We start from the raw sequence: 18,628 nt of genomic DNA on the forward strand, positions 1-18,628 counted from the left end.
CACATTCAGTATATCACATTGCATCACATTTTATCACATTGCATTGTATCTCATTGCATCATATTGGATCTCATTGCATCACTTTGCATCAAATTGCATCGCATTACATTGTGTCACATCACATTGCATTATATCGCGTTGTGTCATGTTGTATTGCACTGCATGGCATTACATCACGCTGCATTAAATCACATTGCACCACATCAAATTGCAAAGTGTTGTACTGCATTACATCCCATCGTTTTGCATCACATTGCATTGCATCGCATCAAATAGCATTGCATTTCATCACGTGTCATGTGTTGCATGGAGTCGCATTGTGTTGCATCATTTTGCATCACTTTCGAATCTCATTAGATCAAACCTTACTTCATACAGTATCGTATAGTATCACAATGCATCTTATTGCATCGTTTTTATCACAGTGTATCATATCTATCTATCTATCTATCTATCTATCTATCTATCTATCTATCTATCTATACTATTGTATCACATTGTATCCTATTGTATTGCATCATACAAAATCATATCATACCAGATTGGATGTTATTGTACTGCGTTGCATTGCTTTGTATGGTACCATATCGCATTGTATTGTGCTTTATTGTGCAGTACTGTATTTTATCGTATCGTATCATAACCCAAAACACTCTTCATATCATGCAGTAGTATCCTGGTTTCTTATTACTTCATCTTACTTGCACAGGCACCTGTCATTTTTATTTTTTACAGCACATATTTAACCAATTTGAAATTCGAGATAAATTAGACCTTTCTGGAATAATGTAAGTTTACCTATTATAAATTCCAAGATCATGTTGCAGATATTGTTTATCCACCTCATTTTCAGCAACTAGAGAAGAAAGAGACAGCATTTATCCAGCATGTCCTCACCTCTGACTGATGTCAACCTGTCACCGCCATCATGTACAAGGCAGTGGTTTAAAATTTCCAGCAGTGACTGCTGGGAAACTTCTATTCATTATCAATACTGCAGATGGCTGGTGCCAGTTCCAGTTGTCACTGGGCGAGATGCAGGGTGCATGGACCAAACTGGTTATCTGTCAATCACAGGGCTGATATCAAATAAAAATTCTCAATATGCAACTTTTCTTATTGCCAGGCCAAATTAGTTACCCTTCATAGCTAACAAACAATTATTTATGTAAGAACAGTGCATGTACTTAAATCTTGTCCTTGAGCGGGGAAGAGGAATTGTTTCTCTTGCCAGATCGGCTGCCTTTTTTTTTTCCCTGAAACAACAAACTATAAGCCCCTAGAGAGTCTGGGGAAATGTTTGCAGATCAGAAGGTCACTCTCTCTTCTGAACTTGTGCTCTTCTGTACAGAAACATCAGTGGGGCATTCAACGTATTTCCCACGATGCATATATCTGGGTCAGATGATGTACACCATATGTCTGCACTATAGTAAGGCCATGGAGAGTGGAAGGCCAATGTATGTGTCTCTAGGACATTTGGGAATATGGATCTGCATGATTTTACTGAATGCAGCTCTTTATGTCCATGTGATTGTTCTGTCTTGTTAAATATGTGTTCCTCTATCTCCAAATTAAAGCAGAACTGTCCTTTTACATCAAAGTTGATTTCAAGAATATGTGAATTGAAATAATCAAAATATATTAAGAAGGAAATATTTTTCTGAAAGTTTCCTACTTTGGGAAGATGTGAAAACTCCTGACTTTAGAAAACATCTATGATGAAGTGACCCTTGTGAGATTTCAACCTGAATATTAGGAAACACATTAGAATAAAGGAAATGCTGTTTCCATGAAAGAGTCCCCACTGAGCGCGCTCAGCTCACAGGGCAAAAATAATAACATTAAAAAATCATCAGAGTTAATCCCACCCCAGCCTGTAAACATTTTTAATACCGAGGTGATTAGCAGTGATCCTAAACCCCAGACACCCACCCTCCCTCTCCGCCCTCCCAGACCAGGGCTCCACTCCCATCCCAGCCCTGGATCACCATCCTCAGGGGAGGCGGCCAGGCGAGTCCCTGGATTAAGGCCACTCGGTACTTTGGACCCTAGAGCCCTGAAAGTTAAAACCCTGGATGCTGGCCACTTCATTTCTCTGAGTGGCATCGGCCTCTTCGTTATGATTGTTAATTAAAGTTGGATTTAATCAAGTGGCTTGTTGGCAAAAATATTAACAATGCAGCCTTTTTTTTATAAAGTGAGTGGATTTTTTTAAATTATGAAGCCTCCCAGTCTATTTCCCTGTTAATATACTGTGTACATGTATGTTTTTCTTTCTCATATTTCATTGTGAGAAAGTGAAATGTGCTGTGGGGGGAGGGTGCAGGTTTTCAGATGAGTGAGCAGATGTTGCACTTCCTCAAGAGGGATTTATGTCAGATAGGAACACACTCACAAACATGGTATGTTATTATGTATGCATTTCATCAGTGAGCAACATCTTGCCACTGTAAAGACAATGGACCGAGACAGAGAAACATGCTGTTTTAGTGAGCTGCTAATAATGAATTAAGTTTAAATAAAGGGATGGAATAATGTATTTTTATTTAGCTATTTCTAAAATACCTTATCTGTAGGTCTGAAGGCACAATATTCAACAACAACTGCTTGGTCTGATATGGCTTATGCATTCTATCATCCTGCACATGTCCATTTATGCACACAGTGCTTTAGAGCGCTGTTTCCCAAACTCTTTTTTGTTACTGATGACCAACTTTTTACAAGGTACAAGCCATCTAGACCCAACAGCTCAGTTTTTTGTACATTATTGCTTATCAAGTCTGCCTTCTGTGCCGTCCTCAGCTGGTTGGTTGAGATGATTTTTTTACAGTGAGCTTTGGCCCAGAGTAAACTATGGTGTTTCTGGATCTCGTTTACATGTTCTTCTTCTACAGTTTTAACTTGCATTAGTGGATGGCACAGTGAACTGTGTTGACAGACAATGATTTCAGGATGTGTCCCTGAGCTTGTGCAGTCATTCCCAGTACAGAATCATGATCTGTTTTAATGCAGTGCTGCCTGAGGACCTGAAGTTCCTCAGCAATCCTATGTTGAGGAACTTTTTTCTGAAATTGTTCCACAATTTTTCAACGCTTTTTTTCGCAGATAAACCATCCTCACTTCTGAGAGACTCTGCCTCTCTAGAATGCTCCCTTTATACCCAGTCATGTTACTGACCTGTTTACAGTGAACCTAGTTAGTTGCCAAATGTTCCTTCAGCTGTTTTTCATTAGCACTATCTACTTTCCAGCCTGTTTTTGCCCTGTCCAAATTTTTTTTTTTTTTTTTTTGGGCTGTGTTGCTGCCATTGGATTGAAAATGAGCCAGTGTTTTTGAACAAACTGGTAAAATGTATCAGTTTCGACATCTGATATGTTGTTTATGTTCCATTGTGAATAAAATAAGTTCAAACCACCCCTACCTTTTTTGGATTGGGGGTGTATTTGCATTGAAAAAAGCAAGTGATGAATCTAAATTGCATGCATTTTTCTACTGTCTTTCATTCACTCACCTCTAACTTGACACTTCTGCTGTTCAGACTGGGTTAACTGTGTTTTGGGATCTGTTATTGTGTTCACCTCTTTCAGCAAGAGTCCGAGTCGTCTTCCCCCCCATCACCTCCATCGCCTCTGAGTCTCAGTCAGTCCAACACAAGTGACGAGACGGAGCACGTCAGGAAGGCCAGTCAGAAACCGTCTGCCGTTCTGTCTCGCAGCACAAACCTGCGCCGAGCCGGCAGCATTAAAGACCTGATTAATAAATTCTCCATTCCTGGGTCTCCACAGAGCCCCACTGTCGGATCCCCAAAGTCTGCTTTTTTCGCGGAGGTTCTTGGCTCTCCAAAGTCAAAGCCGAGTCCGACCAACAGTGGACAAGACAAGAGTCCACTCCCCAGCATCTCTGTGACCCCTCCGACCACGCAAATCACTCAGAACCGGGCTGAATCGGTGCAAAATGGCACAAAGTCAAGTCAGATAACTGCAGGAATTGATTGTCCAGTTGGAAGCAGCACTGAGAAGACAGAGTCAGAAGTGAAGAGTACAAAAGCACAAACCACAGAATCTGGTAGAGAGTCAGTGGCTGACTCCGGTATGGGATCGGTAAGCAAATCCGGACCGAGTGTTCTGAAGGAAAAGCTCTGCGTCGCTCTGCTAAGCATGAAGACATGGCCACAGCATGGCACCGCAGGTGTTTCTGATGCATCTCTGTGCATGATTAAAGTGCTGGATAACGACTCGAAAGCATGAGACAAGATTTTACTGCACATGCTCACTAATCATACTAATCTAAATAACCTCAAACTCACATTTTTTCTCTGATTTTCTGTGAATGAGCTTCTCTTGTTGCAAAATTAATACCTGATCTAATTCAATAACACCAACCTTCTCATTAAGATTGTGCTGATCTTAACTGCATGGCAGTGATTAATACAGAGTGTATTCTTATGTGTCATTTGTTTTTTTTAATCCTTTCTTTCCTCCATTCCTCTCTTCCAGGAGTCTGAATTCGATACAAACAAGCAGCCAGAGAGCCCGTCAGAGGAGGAAGAGCCCACCACTCCGAAGGCCACGTCTACCAGCCAGAACCCGAAATATCAGCTGTTCCTCAACAACGAGTACAAGGCCAACGGGGTGAGCGGCAGGGATGCAGATGGTCCAGGAGGAGGCGGGCTGGTGGGGGAGAACGGCTCCAGGCTGTCCCGGTGGGAGTCAACCCGGCTGGGGACGAACCATTTTCGAGGGTCCCTGGAGTCCCTGGCCTCACGAGACTGGGACACTACATCTGAGAGGGTGGGTGAGGTCGACCGGGGACTCTGACTGTGTGTGAATCAGATCAGGAAGATTAGAGATGGCTTTATGATAATAACATGATGTTTAACTGTCAGATAGCTGTCAGTCCTGAAACAAAGAAGTAGTTGTTAAACAGTGCCATCTGCTGGATAAAGAGCATCTTTCTTATCATCCATGCATGCAATGGTATCAGTATTAATTTCAAATATTTCCACAATCAGACATACATTCTGGACTCCATTTTAATTTAACATGAAGAAAGATCTTTAAAAAGATTTGCAAATTGAACAGATTGGCATGAATACACAAAACTGACAGATTAGTTTTTCAAGACTCAGTTACTGTCCAAGTCAGCTAATAAATTAACATATTTTTTAATATCAATTACTTTTTTTTATGTATTCATTATTTATTTAGTTTGGTCTTTTGACAGCAGGACCTACTACAGCGATAGTTGATACTAAGGTTATAATAGTTTAGGATTTTTCATTTACTTTAATTTTTATTTAGTTTTTACTTTTTCCTTTAATTTTGAGTTTAGTTTTAATTTATTTTTACAGCTTTTTTGTTACTCTCATTTTTTAAATTTTATTAGTTAAGTTTTTATTAGTTTTACTGTTAAGAATTTAAGGTTAAGAGCTTTTCAGAATAAAATCAAAATTTGTTAGATTATAAAGTTTTATATTTATAAGAAACTTAACTCAGAATTTTTGAAAAAAAATCTGATTCTGAAAAGTTGTATATACTGTAATCATGAACTCATGTCAAGTCATCATTTTTACTACACTGTAAAGTCAAAATGTATGCGAGACTGGACTGAAAACAGTGATTGCTGGAACTTTCTTATTTCTTATTAACAAAGGAAGCAAATGTATTATTTTTATTTTATTTTAGCAGCTAGTAACTAAACCACTGATTCTGCCAATAACATGTACACCTTAATGTCATTGTGCTGTTTGTTTTTGTGCAACATGAATTTAAAATTACATTTTCTTCTTCCAGTTTTTGAACAGTGACTTCTCCTGGAAAAAGCACAGATTAAAGGTTTCTTATATGTCGGCACAAACCAACAAAACAATCAACCCAGAGGTTCTCAACTTACTTCATAAATGAAAATATAAATATACTATTAACACTTCAAATCCTCACATATTTGTCCCATTGAAGTATGATTGAGAAATTGTTTTAAATGAAAATATAAAAAGTCAATAAATTCCAGGCACTGTAGAAACATGGTGTATAAAAATCAACCACCATGTTTTTAATTAAATAAAATAATCAGTGATGGACTGGGATGAAATTTGAACGGACCAGCCCTGTTTTTCAAAGCCAACACATCAATATATAGATTTGAATTTTTTTTCTTTTTGAAATATTTTTGGGGGCTTTTCTACCTTTTTGATAGAGATAGGACAGTAAACAGTCATGAATGAGGATGAGAGAGTGGGAAGAAGCCTCAGGTCAGACTTGAACGGGACTCTACGAACAGTTTGGCCACCTGTACCCAACAGATTAGAAATTTCTAATTTACTTTGTATTCCTAGAGCAGCAAACTAGTTAAATGTTTACCCTGGAGTCTTTTTCAAAGTATTTTTTCTCTTTTATGACTGAAAATTAATTTAGTAAAAATAAGTTGCTGTTAAATGAAAAAAGTTCAAGCCTCTTTGCCCTTTACTGTGTGGAATCTATGACAGGGCTTTACTTTGAAAAGTAGCCAAACAAAATCTGGTCTTATGACATTAAAAAATGGCCCTCATTTGTCTCTGTTTTTTATTTTTATTCTTTTTTTTTTGGACAAATAAAAATTCCTTTGTCTAGTTTTAACAATAAAATATGAAAATCACTATATATTTCAATTTCGATTATTGAATTTTTAAACTAGAAACAAGGATAACTGTTCATCTTTCTTTTTTTTTAACCTGTTTTAGAAAGGAGTCAAAACATTTCAAATGGAAAAAAACTGGTCTTGGCAAATTAATCCAGATACCCAGCCCATCACTATATAATAGTAAAAGAAGTGTCGATCTTAAAAGAAAAAGGACTCACTCAATGATTATCAACCACATTAAATCATCTGTAATTCTCTCAATAAAGTCAGCACTTGTTTCAATACCACATACCCCGTAATGTTGGTATTTGTGTCCATAAGCAACAATTTTACTTCATGTTAACATTATATTCTCTCTACTGACTGTTTTATTGAATTTATTTTGAGTAATAAATTAATTTTATCCAATCATGCAAATACAAGTCAATCTGCATTCTGTATTAAATCAATGTTCTGACTTTTTTTTTTTTCTCTTTTTTTTTTTTAGGTGACCCTTTTTGACAACACTCCCAGGGTATTCAACAGTCCATACTCCACCTCAATGGATTACAACCCTTCAAACCGCATGTCTGAGTTCAAGGTTTTAATATTTCTGTCACTACTTTATTAAAAACTAAATCTTTAAATGCCTCCTCTACTCTGTTTGCTTTAATACCCCTTTGTTTCAGTGTAAGAAATAATCATAATGTCACATAAACTTTACTTGAATGTCTATAAAATTTGTAATTTAACCAAACTGAATACTCATTTTTATACCCAAGATTAAGCCAAGATATACTGGTGATTAACCTCATGTTTGCCTCTTTTTTCAGCCTGGATTGTCTCCAGCCACCTCAGAGTTAAACCTTTACAGCTACAACAGTCGCAGCACCAGCCCAGTGGGCCTTCCCACGCCCACCCTTGCCTCCCCGCGCCCCCGATACTCCGCCTATGACTCTCTGATAAAGAGGAGGACTGAGCTGAACAACCCTGTATGTGTTCCACCCACAAATACCAACTAATGCAGAACAAACACACTTCTTAATCACACTTCACTTTACTTTGGATTAGAGCTTAAAAGTTGAAATGGTGCAGCTGGCAGCTGAGAAACAAACTGCTCAGGCTAGTTATGTTAATACTCATGTGTTTTATTTCAATCATAGCAGCCACAAGTGATGACAACCCACTACAGCTTGCGCTCTGCCACTCTGGGATCCCCTAATAGAAAAGACTACATAGAGGAGCTGACCAAGCAGATGGATGCCTGTCAGAAGGTAGGATTCATCTCCTCCATTTATAAGATCCAAACTCATGCAGTTTTTCTATAAGTAGTCCTACAATATAAGGCATAAGATTTTCAGTCCATGTAATCATTGGTTTCTTGTGTTTTCTCCAGCGTAACCAGTTCCTGGAGGCAGAGAGCATAGAGATGGATAAAGAGAGGAACCAGATCAGGTGAGCCTTTCTCTCTTTCTCATCTTTTTCTTCTCCCTTTCATGTCTCATGTCATTTCTGTGGGTCTCCTTTCTGTTCTAAGCTAACATGAGCCGTCTAATGGATTTCTCCTTTTAAAGGTTAGAGATGCGAAACCTGCTGGTGACCAACGAGGATCTACTGAGGACCAACACTCAGCTGAACAATGAGATGAAGAGGCTGAGAGAGCAGATGATCGAGATTGACAGGGAGAAACAATCCATTGCTGAGAGATTCAGAGCGATGGAGGTAAGAGTGGATGAATGGAAGTTTTATGGATTTATAAATTCATGGAGGAAGTCATGGAGATATTTATTGATGAAATGGATGAATTCATGAATTAGTGGATGACATTATTATGGATGGATTAATATATGACTTATGAGGTGAATTCATGGATAAATTCATGAATTTTGGATGAATTTATGGATTTTAAATTGCCAGATTCATGGATGGATTCGTTAATCAATCTGTAGATGAATTAATGGATGAATTATAGGAGATGTGGGTGAATTTATGAAGGGAGTAATAAATCGATTAAAGAATGGTTTCATTAGTCAATTCATAAATACATTTATGGCAAAAAATTCCTGAATGAATTAATCGATGAATTAATCGATGATTTCTTTGATTTTTGCATGAATTTATGGATTTTACATGTTCATATCTTGGATGGGATTATAAATGAATTGGTGGATGAATTTATGGATGAATTAATGGATGGATTTATGGATAAATGCATGCATGAGTTCATTGATGAATTCCCAGATTGATGGATGAATTATGGATGAATTCATAGATGGATTTACCAGTGATTGATGGACGGTTTTATGGATTGTGTTTGTTCATAAATGAATTGATGGATGGATTTGTGAATGATTTTTTCGTGGATTCATTGATGAATTTAGGGATGAATGAACAGATTGACAGATTTAAGGATTGATTCATAAATCAATAGATTCATTGATACTGTAGTTATCAGTGTATATAACATGACTGAATGTTTCTTTCTTCTATGCAGATTGAGGTGAAGGAGGCCCGGGAGGTGATGGTGGAGGCCAACAATCAGGAGTACGCCTTCAATTTCCTTCAGCAGTCGCTACAGAACAGACTCAAGGATGCTGAGGTACACACTGATTTGCACTTCACCATCAAGTTAAAAAAGGATAGTGAGACAGAGAAACAGACATGATGGTTGCCATTTTGGGATAATGTATTGCTTTTTTCAAGTCTTACCTTATATCACTAAACCAAGCTTTGTTGTTTCATGTTTGAATCATGGCATGAGATCCTCTATATTTCTAATGGGCACTTTTATTAACAGTCAGCTGCATAATGTCAAACTGTACATGGAAAAAATGATGTAACATTAACCACTTGTTCATGCAAAAATGTCCCTTTATGAAATGAAATAGAATGAAATTAGTCAAGACATTTCAAATAGATTATCTCTTGTTTGATTGGAAATATGTAAAAAAAAAAATCTGTATATTTCTCAATCTTGAACTCTTGTTTATTATATTATGTTGTGTTCAGGAAAGCCTGGACAAAGAAATGCAGCACACCCAGAGTCTTTCTGAGAAGTTGTGGCAAGCAGAGAGGCAGCTGGAGGAGCTGGAAGTCGAACATGGCACCAAAAGCAAGAAGACATCCGAACTCAACAGCACCATCCTCAGACTGGAGACAGAGGTACACAGACGGATGTCTGATTTGACCTTAACATGCCTCTGAAAGAGTAATGCAATTTGCTAAGGTCTATAGTACTACAGAATAAGGTCTATAGGGTATAAAATACTTAACGTATAGATGCAAAACACATCCATACTGGGGCAAATAATGCTTCATATGTATAATTGACAAAGAATTATCCGAGTTACATCTGGTTTCCATAGCCCTCCTTTTGTATAAGTAGAATAAACATTTTTACTGGCAGAGAGACAGACTGTAACATTCGAGATTATCTGCAAATCATGATATAAAACAGTGGAACCTGTTAATGTTGTTGAGAGATGAAATAAGGTCCAAGGATAGAGCCTTGAGGAACACCAGAGGACTCTAGCGTCCTTCAAGTGGGGTCATGTTTACCATGTTCACAAGAAAAGGTCAAATGAATGTCCTCTTATGCACTGGCAGACTTGGGATGTTTTAGGGGTAGGGATGAAAATGAGAAATGGGCACCTGATTCATTCGGTGGGGCACCAGCGCAACAACAATGTGTCAGATATTTAACATGAAATAGTTACAAAACCTGTAACTATTTAATTCAAAGGGCACTCAAGAGAGCACTTTGTCATATGTTTTTCATTTAGAGCGCACTTAAGAGGGGGCACTGTCCAATTTTGTCCACCCACAGGGGGCTCAAAGCACTCTTTTTAAATTTAGTCTTTTAAGAGGTCTCCAGAGAGGGCGTATTGTCATTTTTGTTTGACAGGACAAAACATAAGGTAGTGTGCTAGCTCCTACATAAAAACAGACCCATTGACTCAAGTAATTCTGAAAAATGCTTGCTGTATAATCAACACATAAGTAAATTATTGTGTTTTCAACATTAGAAATGCTATCAGCTTTATAAATAAGGTCAAAATGTCAAATGATGTTTTCCTGTAACCAATGATTTATTTGTATGCATGTTTACAGCTGGCTGAAGCCCTGCAGATATCGACCCAGGCTTCACAGGAGCTCAACCTGCAGCAGAAGCTGCGCGATGACAGTCAGCTGAGGGTGGATGAGCTGGAGGAGACTCTGCTGGAGAAGGAGCAGGAGCTGCAGAAACTGCAGAGTCTTGTCAACAGACTGCAGGGAGAGGTAGGACCACCAAAGTCCCATTACATGCCTGACTTAGATTTTTGCATCTTTTTTATCGCTTTAATGTTGTTTATAGAAAGGAAAAGCAGAGAGTACTTTTGATCAGTGCATTGTTTTTAAGGAGTTTTGCATGTGTTTGTGTGTGTGTGCAGGTGTCTGGTAAACTAATTGATAAGGAGCGGACGCTGGAGGAGGAGATCCAGCTGAGAGAGAGGATCCAGCTGCAGTGCAAGCAGGCAGAGAGGACTGTAGACGACCTCCAAATGGAGCTGCATACCACCAACCAGGCCAAAGAGGACCTGGCCAAGCAGCTCAAACAGGCCCAGGTACAGCATTGGAAATCTTTATATGTAGTTCCAAATATTTAAATAAGGTAAACAATTAAAAAAAAAAAATGGGTATAGATGTTAAAATATTCCTTTTATGGGGCGCAGGGGGCAGAATGGATAAGGCGTGCGCCCCATGTACGCAGGCGGCCGGCCTGAGGCCCTTCACCACATGTCTCTCCCCGCTCTCTTCCCTGTTTCCGACTCTATCTTCTGTCCTCTCCTCTATCAAATAAAGGCACAAAATGCCCAAAAATAAACCTTTAAAAAAAATTCCTTATATAAAAATAATGATAATATAATTGCTATTTTAGTCAGTATCCACACTGTGAAAAAAATACATGACCCCATGATTCAAACAGAGATGTCCACTTGAATTTATCAGTCATGCAAACCATCAGAATTTGGGGTTAATGAAGCATTAATTATGCAAATCCTGTTTAGCACTCAGGACGCTAATTCCATAATCCCAAATAGTCATCATGTGGCTATTTCTGCAGATCGTTAATATGTCCCATTTCTGAATAAGCTGAGCGTTCTGTCATCACGTTAGTGGCCTCAGATCACCAGCTGTGAGATAATATGGTTTTGTTTTCTAGATGGTTCTTTATTCTGTTTTTACTTTGTCCTATTCCAGGAGAAAATGATCGACCTGGAGACGGATCTGGAGGAGCTGCATGACAGCGAGCAGCGTTGGGCCACCAAGCACAAGAGAGCCATCGAACAGGTGAGCACAGTGGAGTCAAGTATGAACCACTGACAGATGACTCAAAATCTATCACATAGATTAGTTTATATATTAATTATTTTGATACATTAATGTGTTTTTTGTCAGACTGAGCAGCTGCAGTTGAAGCTGATTCAGGAGAAAGATCTGAACGACCTGCTGGAAACCGACAAGGCCTCCATGGAGAGACAGGTACTGTGTTTTTAAGTTCTTCATAATTCATCTCAATGCCTCTTTGATATAAATTCAAGAAACATATGCATTATTTTAAATGCTTTTAGTGAGTCATCTACCCTTTTTTTTTATAAAGGCTGAGGATTAGGTAAGCAGCAGTTATACTTAAAGAAGAACCCAGCAAGAAATTTGAGGTTGATACTGACACTTGTGAAGGCAAATAAGAGCCACATTAACTATTTTTTAAAAAATGATCCATTGATTTTCAAGAGAATTTGTAAAAAATATTTTTAAGGTTATCAAGTTGTAAACCAAACTTTGAATTTTGAGGTTAAAAGTTGTAAATTTATAAAGACTTTACAAACTTGAAAATACAAAGTTTATACAGCACAGAACATGTTCTTGCTATTCCTGTGTTGATAAGGAAAGCATAGTATAGGGAGAGAAGCAACAAATAACCTAAAGCAGGGCAGGCATCAATGACAACAAAATGGCATTAATTCAGTCAGAAGCAGAATGAAGGAGGAGCTGGGGTGGAGGAGGGTTGCAAGAGCAGCTTGCAGAGAAAGCGGCAGAGCATAGCCAGGCAGGAGCAGTTTAAATAAGGCAGCATGAGTCATTAGCCACTAGTGTGCTTTGAGCAAATCAGCTGACTGTCAGCTCCGTGGTTAATGCTCTACGCTTGATTATTGGTTCATATAAACGTACAGTTTTTTAGACTTTAAAGTTTTGAGTTTTCCCCTAAATCTATGGCTGTTAAACTCTAGAATTTTGAGGGCTTTTTGGAATACATTTACACTATAATCATTTTAAAAACTCCTAAATTAAATTAAAGACTGCCTTTAATTTATCACATAAAATCTAATAAATGCCAAAGATTTTCTCAAAGGATTCTCTTTATTTTTAAAAATTTCCTTGAGTGGGCCTTTTACACTGAGAGAGGCACTAATTTCAAGAAGGAAAATCTGTATACTGATTTCAAACATGTTTTGGTGATCTAATTTTTCTGTGTTCTGAGGTTTGAATAGTGGGTTGTGTGACATTTTTCCCACATATGACATTGCAAAATTACTCAAAAGCCTGGTGCCTCAAATAAGCAAAGTTTAAACAATATTTGGCTTTATTTTGCAATATCATCATCACTTTGATTGTGGAGAACTTTCTCATCAGCTGTGCTCTCTATTTGACAAGGTGGTCTTGAATATTTAGATAAGCTACTGTAGATTGTGTAGGTTCATATTAGTTTTAGTTGATAAAGCATGAGCTCGGCCACAAAAAAAGCAAATTAGAAAATGCTTTTATTTGTATTTTTTTTTATTATTTTAAGATATCATATTGGACACAAAACTCTAAATTGATAAATTTTTAGCATTTAGCAAAAATCAAAGAAAAATGATTAGAAATGAGCAAGCTTGATATAAGACAATATCTGTAATACAAAATCTCTTTGTGTGTAGCTGCGTGAGCTGCGTCTGGAGGTGGAGGACCTCCAGAGCTCCAGAGTTCCGGAGGATGTCATCTCACGGGCCGAGAGCCGGGTCAAAGAGCTGGAGAACTCTCTGAGGACAGAGGAGAGGTCAGTCACATTGCTGCTTTTGAAACAAACCTGTCTTAACTCTAGATTTGATTCTCTGTTCTTTTTTAGACTTGTTGCTCTAATCATGAAATCAGGACTAGGAAGAGACATATTAGGAAAAAGTACATCCAAACATCCACCCTTTATTGACACCAGTTATCCAAGCTGTCATTGGTCAAGAGGCAGGGTCCACCCTAGACTGGTCACCAGTCAATCACAGGGCTGACATACGGAGAGAAACAAACATGCACTCTTGTAATCACACCTAAGGCTAATTTAGAGACCAATTACCCTGAGCATGTCTTTGTCGGTGGGAGAAAGCCAGAATTCCTGGAGGAATGAAATACAAAAAATGTGACCATAACCTTTAACCAAATCAGAAAATGAGTTGAAACATGCAGAAACACAGCTTTGCCTTTGCTTGATCCAGCTGTGGAGTCATGTTTTTGTGTTGTTGTTACAGGAACAAATCTGTTTTAGCAAACACGGTCAGCAAACTGGAGAGAAGAATCAACGAGCTCAGTGACCAGATGGAGGAGGAACACAGGATATCAAATGAGCAGAAAGAACTGGTAATACACACTTTCACCACATGATGGCAGTATGACAGAAAATATTCTAATGTTTAATTTATGCCTTTAGTAGAAACTGTCTTTAATGTGTGGCAGAGAGATAGAGAAAGTGAAGCTTTATGTCTGAAGGGCGTGCTTGAATTCTTGTAGTTGTAGACATTTCAGGTTTTTAATATCCTTGAAAATCAATTTCTTTTTACATTTCTTACATAATTATGTTTTTAATGACAGTAGGACTCCTTTTAATATTTTGTTCTCCACAGCAAAATCATAGCTGCAAAGTGTTTTCTTTAAAATTATTTTTGAGAACATGAAATGTTTTGGCCACTTTTTGGATGTTCAAATGTGTTGTTTTCTGTCATTCTCTTTTTGACACTTTTCCTTTGAGCATTTTGAGTGTGGTCTTGTTTAAATGTGTCAACTTGATTGATATTTGTGTTGACACATGGTTTGCAGGCACATATAGAGAGACAGATATAGAGAAGTTTGGTTATATTGGACTACAACATAAAATGCCAGCAGCATGACGTGTATTTGTGTCAAAAACTGACCTCAGCTTTATGTTTGCTGCTCCAGATGGCTCAAAGGATCCGCTCTCTGAAGCGTCAGCTGAATGAAGCTGAAGAGGAGGCCAGCAGGAAGGAGGCGCAGTACCGCCACACCCAGAGGGAGCTGGCCGAGGAGAGGGAGACCAGCGGGCGTCTGCAGAGGCAGCTGCTTGACCAGCATCTTCAGTCAAAGTATGTGATTTAATATGCACTTAGGCTCCATGCAGGTATTAAAGCACCAAATCTTGTTTAAATACCCAGATACCTACTAAAGCTTTATAAGAGCAAGGGAGGTTAACTAAAAAGATTGGAATCATCTTGCTTTTTGAGTTCTGAGTTGTTCAAAAAAGGGGTCAATTCCTCACTCAAATTCAAAAATGGTTGGTTTTTTTTGCTCAAATTTGGCAACAGGTCCACAGTCATGACTTCTTGGTCAAATTTTGAATCACTTAAAAATGGTTGGGTTTTTTTGGCTCAAATTTGCTGACTGGTCCGCATTTGTGACTTTTTGTTAAAATTTTTATTTGTTTCAAGAATGGTGTTTTTTTCTTTTTCACTCAAATCTGGAAACAGGTCTGTGATCATGACTTATGAGTCATTTAAACAAAATGTATATTTTTTTGCTCAGATTTTGCAGCTGGTCTGCCATTATGACTTCTAGATACAATTTTTAGTCTTTACAAAAATGATTGTTTTTTTTTTCACTCAGATTTGGCAACAGATGCGTGGTCATAATTTTTTGGTCAAATTTAGTCTTATTTCCCTCAAATTTGGTAACTTGTCTGCATTTGTGACTGGTCAAATTTTGAATCATTTAAAAAATGGTGGATTTTTTGCTCAAATCTGGCAACAGATTCGTGGTCATGACTGCTAGAACAATTTTCAGGCAATTCAAATATTGTTTTTTTTTGTTTTTTTGTTTTTTTGTTTTTTGGCTCAAATTTGACAACAAGTCTGTGGTCAAAACTTCTTGGTCAAATTTTGAATCATTTAAAAAATTGTTTTTTTTCGCTCAAATTTGGCAACTGGTCTGCATTTGTGAATGTTTGGTCAATTTTTGAATCATTTCACAACTTGTGGAATATTTGGTCAAATCTGGTGACAGATCTGCGGTCATGCCTTTTTAATCATTCAAAAATTGTCCTTTTATTTTTTAATCAAATTTGTCGAAGGGTTTGTGGTATTGACTTCTTTGTCAAATTTTGGGTTGTTTTTAGCCTATGTTGCTTTTTGCTAAAGTTTGGTAACAGGTCTGAAGTCATGACTTTTATAAATCTTATTTAAGACGCAAAATGTCCTTGGGAAGGGGTCTAAATAACTTTTTTGTTAACTTTCATTTTTTCCCCTTTCTCATGTATTTTTAAGTTGTATCAGAGAAAATAAGCCAGTGTATCTGATGTCCTAAAGTCACCAGTTAACATAGTCAGTTAACTTTTTAAAATAGTTTTTGTATCTCAAAGGAAATACTCCTGGTTACATAAAGGTTAACCAAGAAAACACATAAATAATCTTTTTATGATCATAAGAAACTAAACTGAAAACTTGATTAGTCAGCCTTCTCTGTTTCATGATATATAAATTAAATCCCATGCGTGTCTCTTCTGTCATAGGCGTAAGGACACTCTGACCATCCGTCAGACTCTGGACAATCTGAGGTTGGACCTGAGCGTGGACGACGAAGACGAGGATAAGCCAGCAGAGGAAGAAACATCAGGCAAAGTCACCAATGTTTAAATAAACCCGCTTCATCTCATGTACCAACTTTACCTGGATGAGTTTACAAGGGGGATTAATTTTTTAATACTACCAACAATAATAGAAAGGAGGAACCAAAAAAGTCCAGCAAACTTCATAAACAGTCAAATTCAAAGGACTCTTTACAAGAAAACGATATTCTTTTCTGCAAAAATACTTCACAGGACCAAATCCAAAAAAACATCTTTTACTAGGGATCTTTTTAGTTTTTTGTCAAAATGAGCTGAAATATAAGCCTTCTTGCAGAAAAAAATGGGATATTGTCTTGTTTTGTTTTACATAGAAGTGAATGGGATCCTTGTCAGTTTGTTTACCTATAAATAATAGTATAAAGGAGCTTGTTGCAGTAAGGTGTAGAGGGAAAACTTGCTTTAGACAAAAAAACATTAAAGATTTGATAAAGGTGCCTTAAGAGTGATTAAAGTATCTAGAATAGAAAGCTGATTACAGAGTTGCATCCCCACATAGGCATTATTGCTTTTAAGTTTGATCAAAAACTTTGGTATTTGCAACAGGGGTCATGCTTTAATCTTTGTTTTGGGGCATTTTTTAGCAAAGTCAGAGTCAGTGGTTTGTTTTTAAAACGTCATTGATTGAGCTTGGTTTGTTTAAAGGAAGCTGTATAACAACCTACAATCATTCCACTTTTGAACATAAGACAGGGTTAACAGCATGGTGTAACTGTGGTGATCACACACAGAAACAATGAGGAGATTATTTATATTGAACATTTTACGTGTTGTTTTTATTTCTGATATTTTTAATTTTTTGTATTTGAGATACTTGCGGGGCAAAAATATACTAAAAATATTGGTATAATTTTAGAGTGTAGATTAAGGTATTTTAAAGGGTTAGCTGCTGTATTAATTTAACTCACTGTGCTTTCCATGTTCAGTATCTGTTCATGAGAGAAGTCTTAAAGGAGAAGATTGTGTTTGGACAGCAAAGAGAATGCAACTAATTACTTTGCACTCATGTGTATCCTATGCAGAAAAATTTGTCTCCAGCATAAAGCATAAAGCTGTAAAGGAGGAGGCTGGGGTGGAGGGGGTAAAGCCTTGCCAGCAGCAGCAGCAGGGTGCATCTGTGTAAATGCAAGCAGGGATTAGTGAGAAGTACTTCAGATTTAAATACACCACCGTGTTGAGAGAAAGAACTGTGATTGGCTGTACAGCCAATCATAGTGGGAGCTGGGAGGTGATAATTGGGATCAGGCGGCCATCAGCTGATCACAGCTGAGCATATGACTGTCCTGCATGAGCTAACAGCAATCTTTTAATATGCTTAGAGGTTTTCTTAGTTATTGTTCTGTTTCTCTAGTGATTTGACAATAAAGAACACAGTCAAAAGAAACCAATGCTAGGCTGATAAATTCAAACCTATTATTTTTCAATTAATTCATATGAAATTTAGCCCTCAAACCTTACCAGTACTCTAAGTTGAAGGAAATGTCTTCTTGTATTTTTAAATTGAAGCTAAATTAAACCCAGCTCTGTTTTGCATTCTTTAAAGATGTTTGTCCTAAACACATAAAGCTGATATTCATATTAAGACTTGTTTTTTCATGTTTACATTGGTTGATGTATTTTACTTTTTGGAAACAGGAGGATAAATCACAATTTTATGTCTATAGAAGAGTTTTGATAATTCATCTGTTGGGGAGTAGACTTAGTTTCCCTGGTGTTAGCGTGTTTGTTTCATAAACAAAAGAGGTGACAGTGTCTACACTATGTAAAAAGAAATAGAAACACTGACTTATTTTTGTAACTACACTTTTCATTCTCCTGGCTCTGCTGTTCTCGGGTATTTATTTGTTGTTGTTCACATTCTCTGTTTTGGTGAGAAGTTTCTGAAAAATGGAAATAAAGTCTTCTCAAGTGTCAATTATGGATTTTTTGTGTGAGTTTGTTGATTCCTTTGTTTATGGCTCATTTTAGATTTTCTTAGTTAAATTTACCTGAAAGAATACACATGGAAAAGAAACTCTTACAAGACAATACAAGCTATTGATAGCACCTATTACAAGGAGAGTATAAGGACAGAGGTATTCAGTCACCTGACCATTACATCAA

General features: G+C 37.4%; 1 protein-coding gene across 1 annotated transcript in view; it reads left to right on the forward strand.

Moving 5' to 3' along the window:
• LOC121525252 overlaps positions 1–18,440 on the forward strand; it is a 73,178-nt gene extending 54,738 nt beyond the window's left edge. The window contains exons 9-26 of the mRNA XM_041811137.1: positions 3,591–4,103; positions 4,500–4,793; positions 5,796–5,882; positions 7,109–7,201; positions 7,434–7,592; positions 7,764–7,874; positions 7,997–8,055; positions 8,175–8,322; positions 9,095–9,199; positions 9,610–9,762; positions 10,711–10,878; positions 11,031–11,204; positions 11,842–11,931; positions 12,040–12,123; positions 13,563–13,681; positions 14,145–14,253; positions 14,830–14,993; positions 16,412–18,440. Coding sequence (XP_041667071.1) covers positions 3,591–4,103; positions 4,500–4,793; positions 5,796–5,882; positions 7,109–7,201; positions 7,434–7,592; positions 7,764–7,874; positions 7,997–8,055; positions 8,175–8,322; positions 9,095–9,199; positions 9,610–9,762; positions 10,711–10,878; positions 11,031–11,204; positions 11,842–11,931; positions 12,040–12,123; positions 13,563–13,681; positions 14,145–14,253; positions 14,830–14,993; positions 16,412–16,535 — 2,754 coding nt within the window. The 3' untranslated portion in view covers positions 16,536–18,440. The remainder of the gene's footprint in view (positions 1–3,590; positions 4,104–4,499; positions 4,794–5,795; positions 5,883–7,108; positions 7,202–7,433; positions 7,593–7,763; positions 7,875–7,996; positions 8,056–8,174; positions 8,323–9,094; positions 9,200–9,609; positions 9,763–10,710; positions 10,879–11,030; positions 11,205–11,841; positions 11,932–12,039; positions 12,124–13,562; positions 13,682–14,144; positions 14,254–14,829; positions 14,994–16,411) is intronic.
• The last annotated feature ends 188 nt before the right edge of the window (positions 18,441–18,628 follow it).

This window comes from Cheilinus undulatus, linkage group 17 (assembly GCF_018320785.1).
Source record: "Cheilinus undulatus linkage group 17, ASM1832078v1, whole genome shotgun sequence".
Lineage (NCBI taxonomy): Eukaryota > Metazoa > Chordata > Actinopteri > Labriformes > Labridae > Cheilinus > Cheilinus undulatus.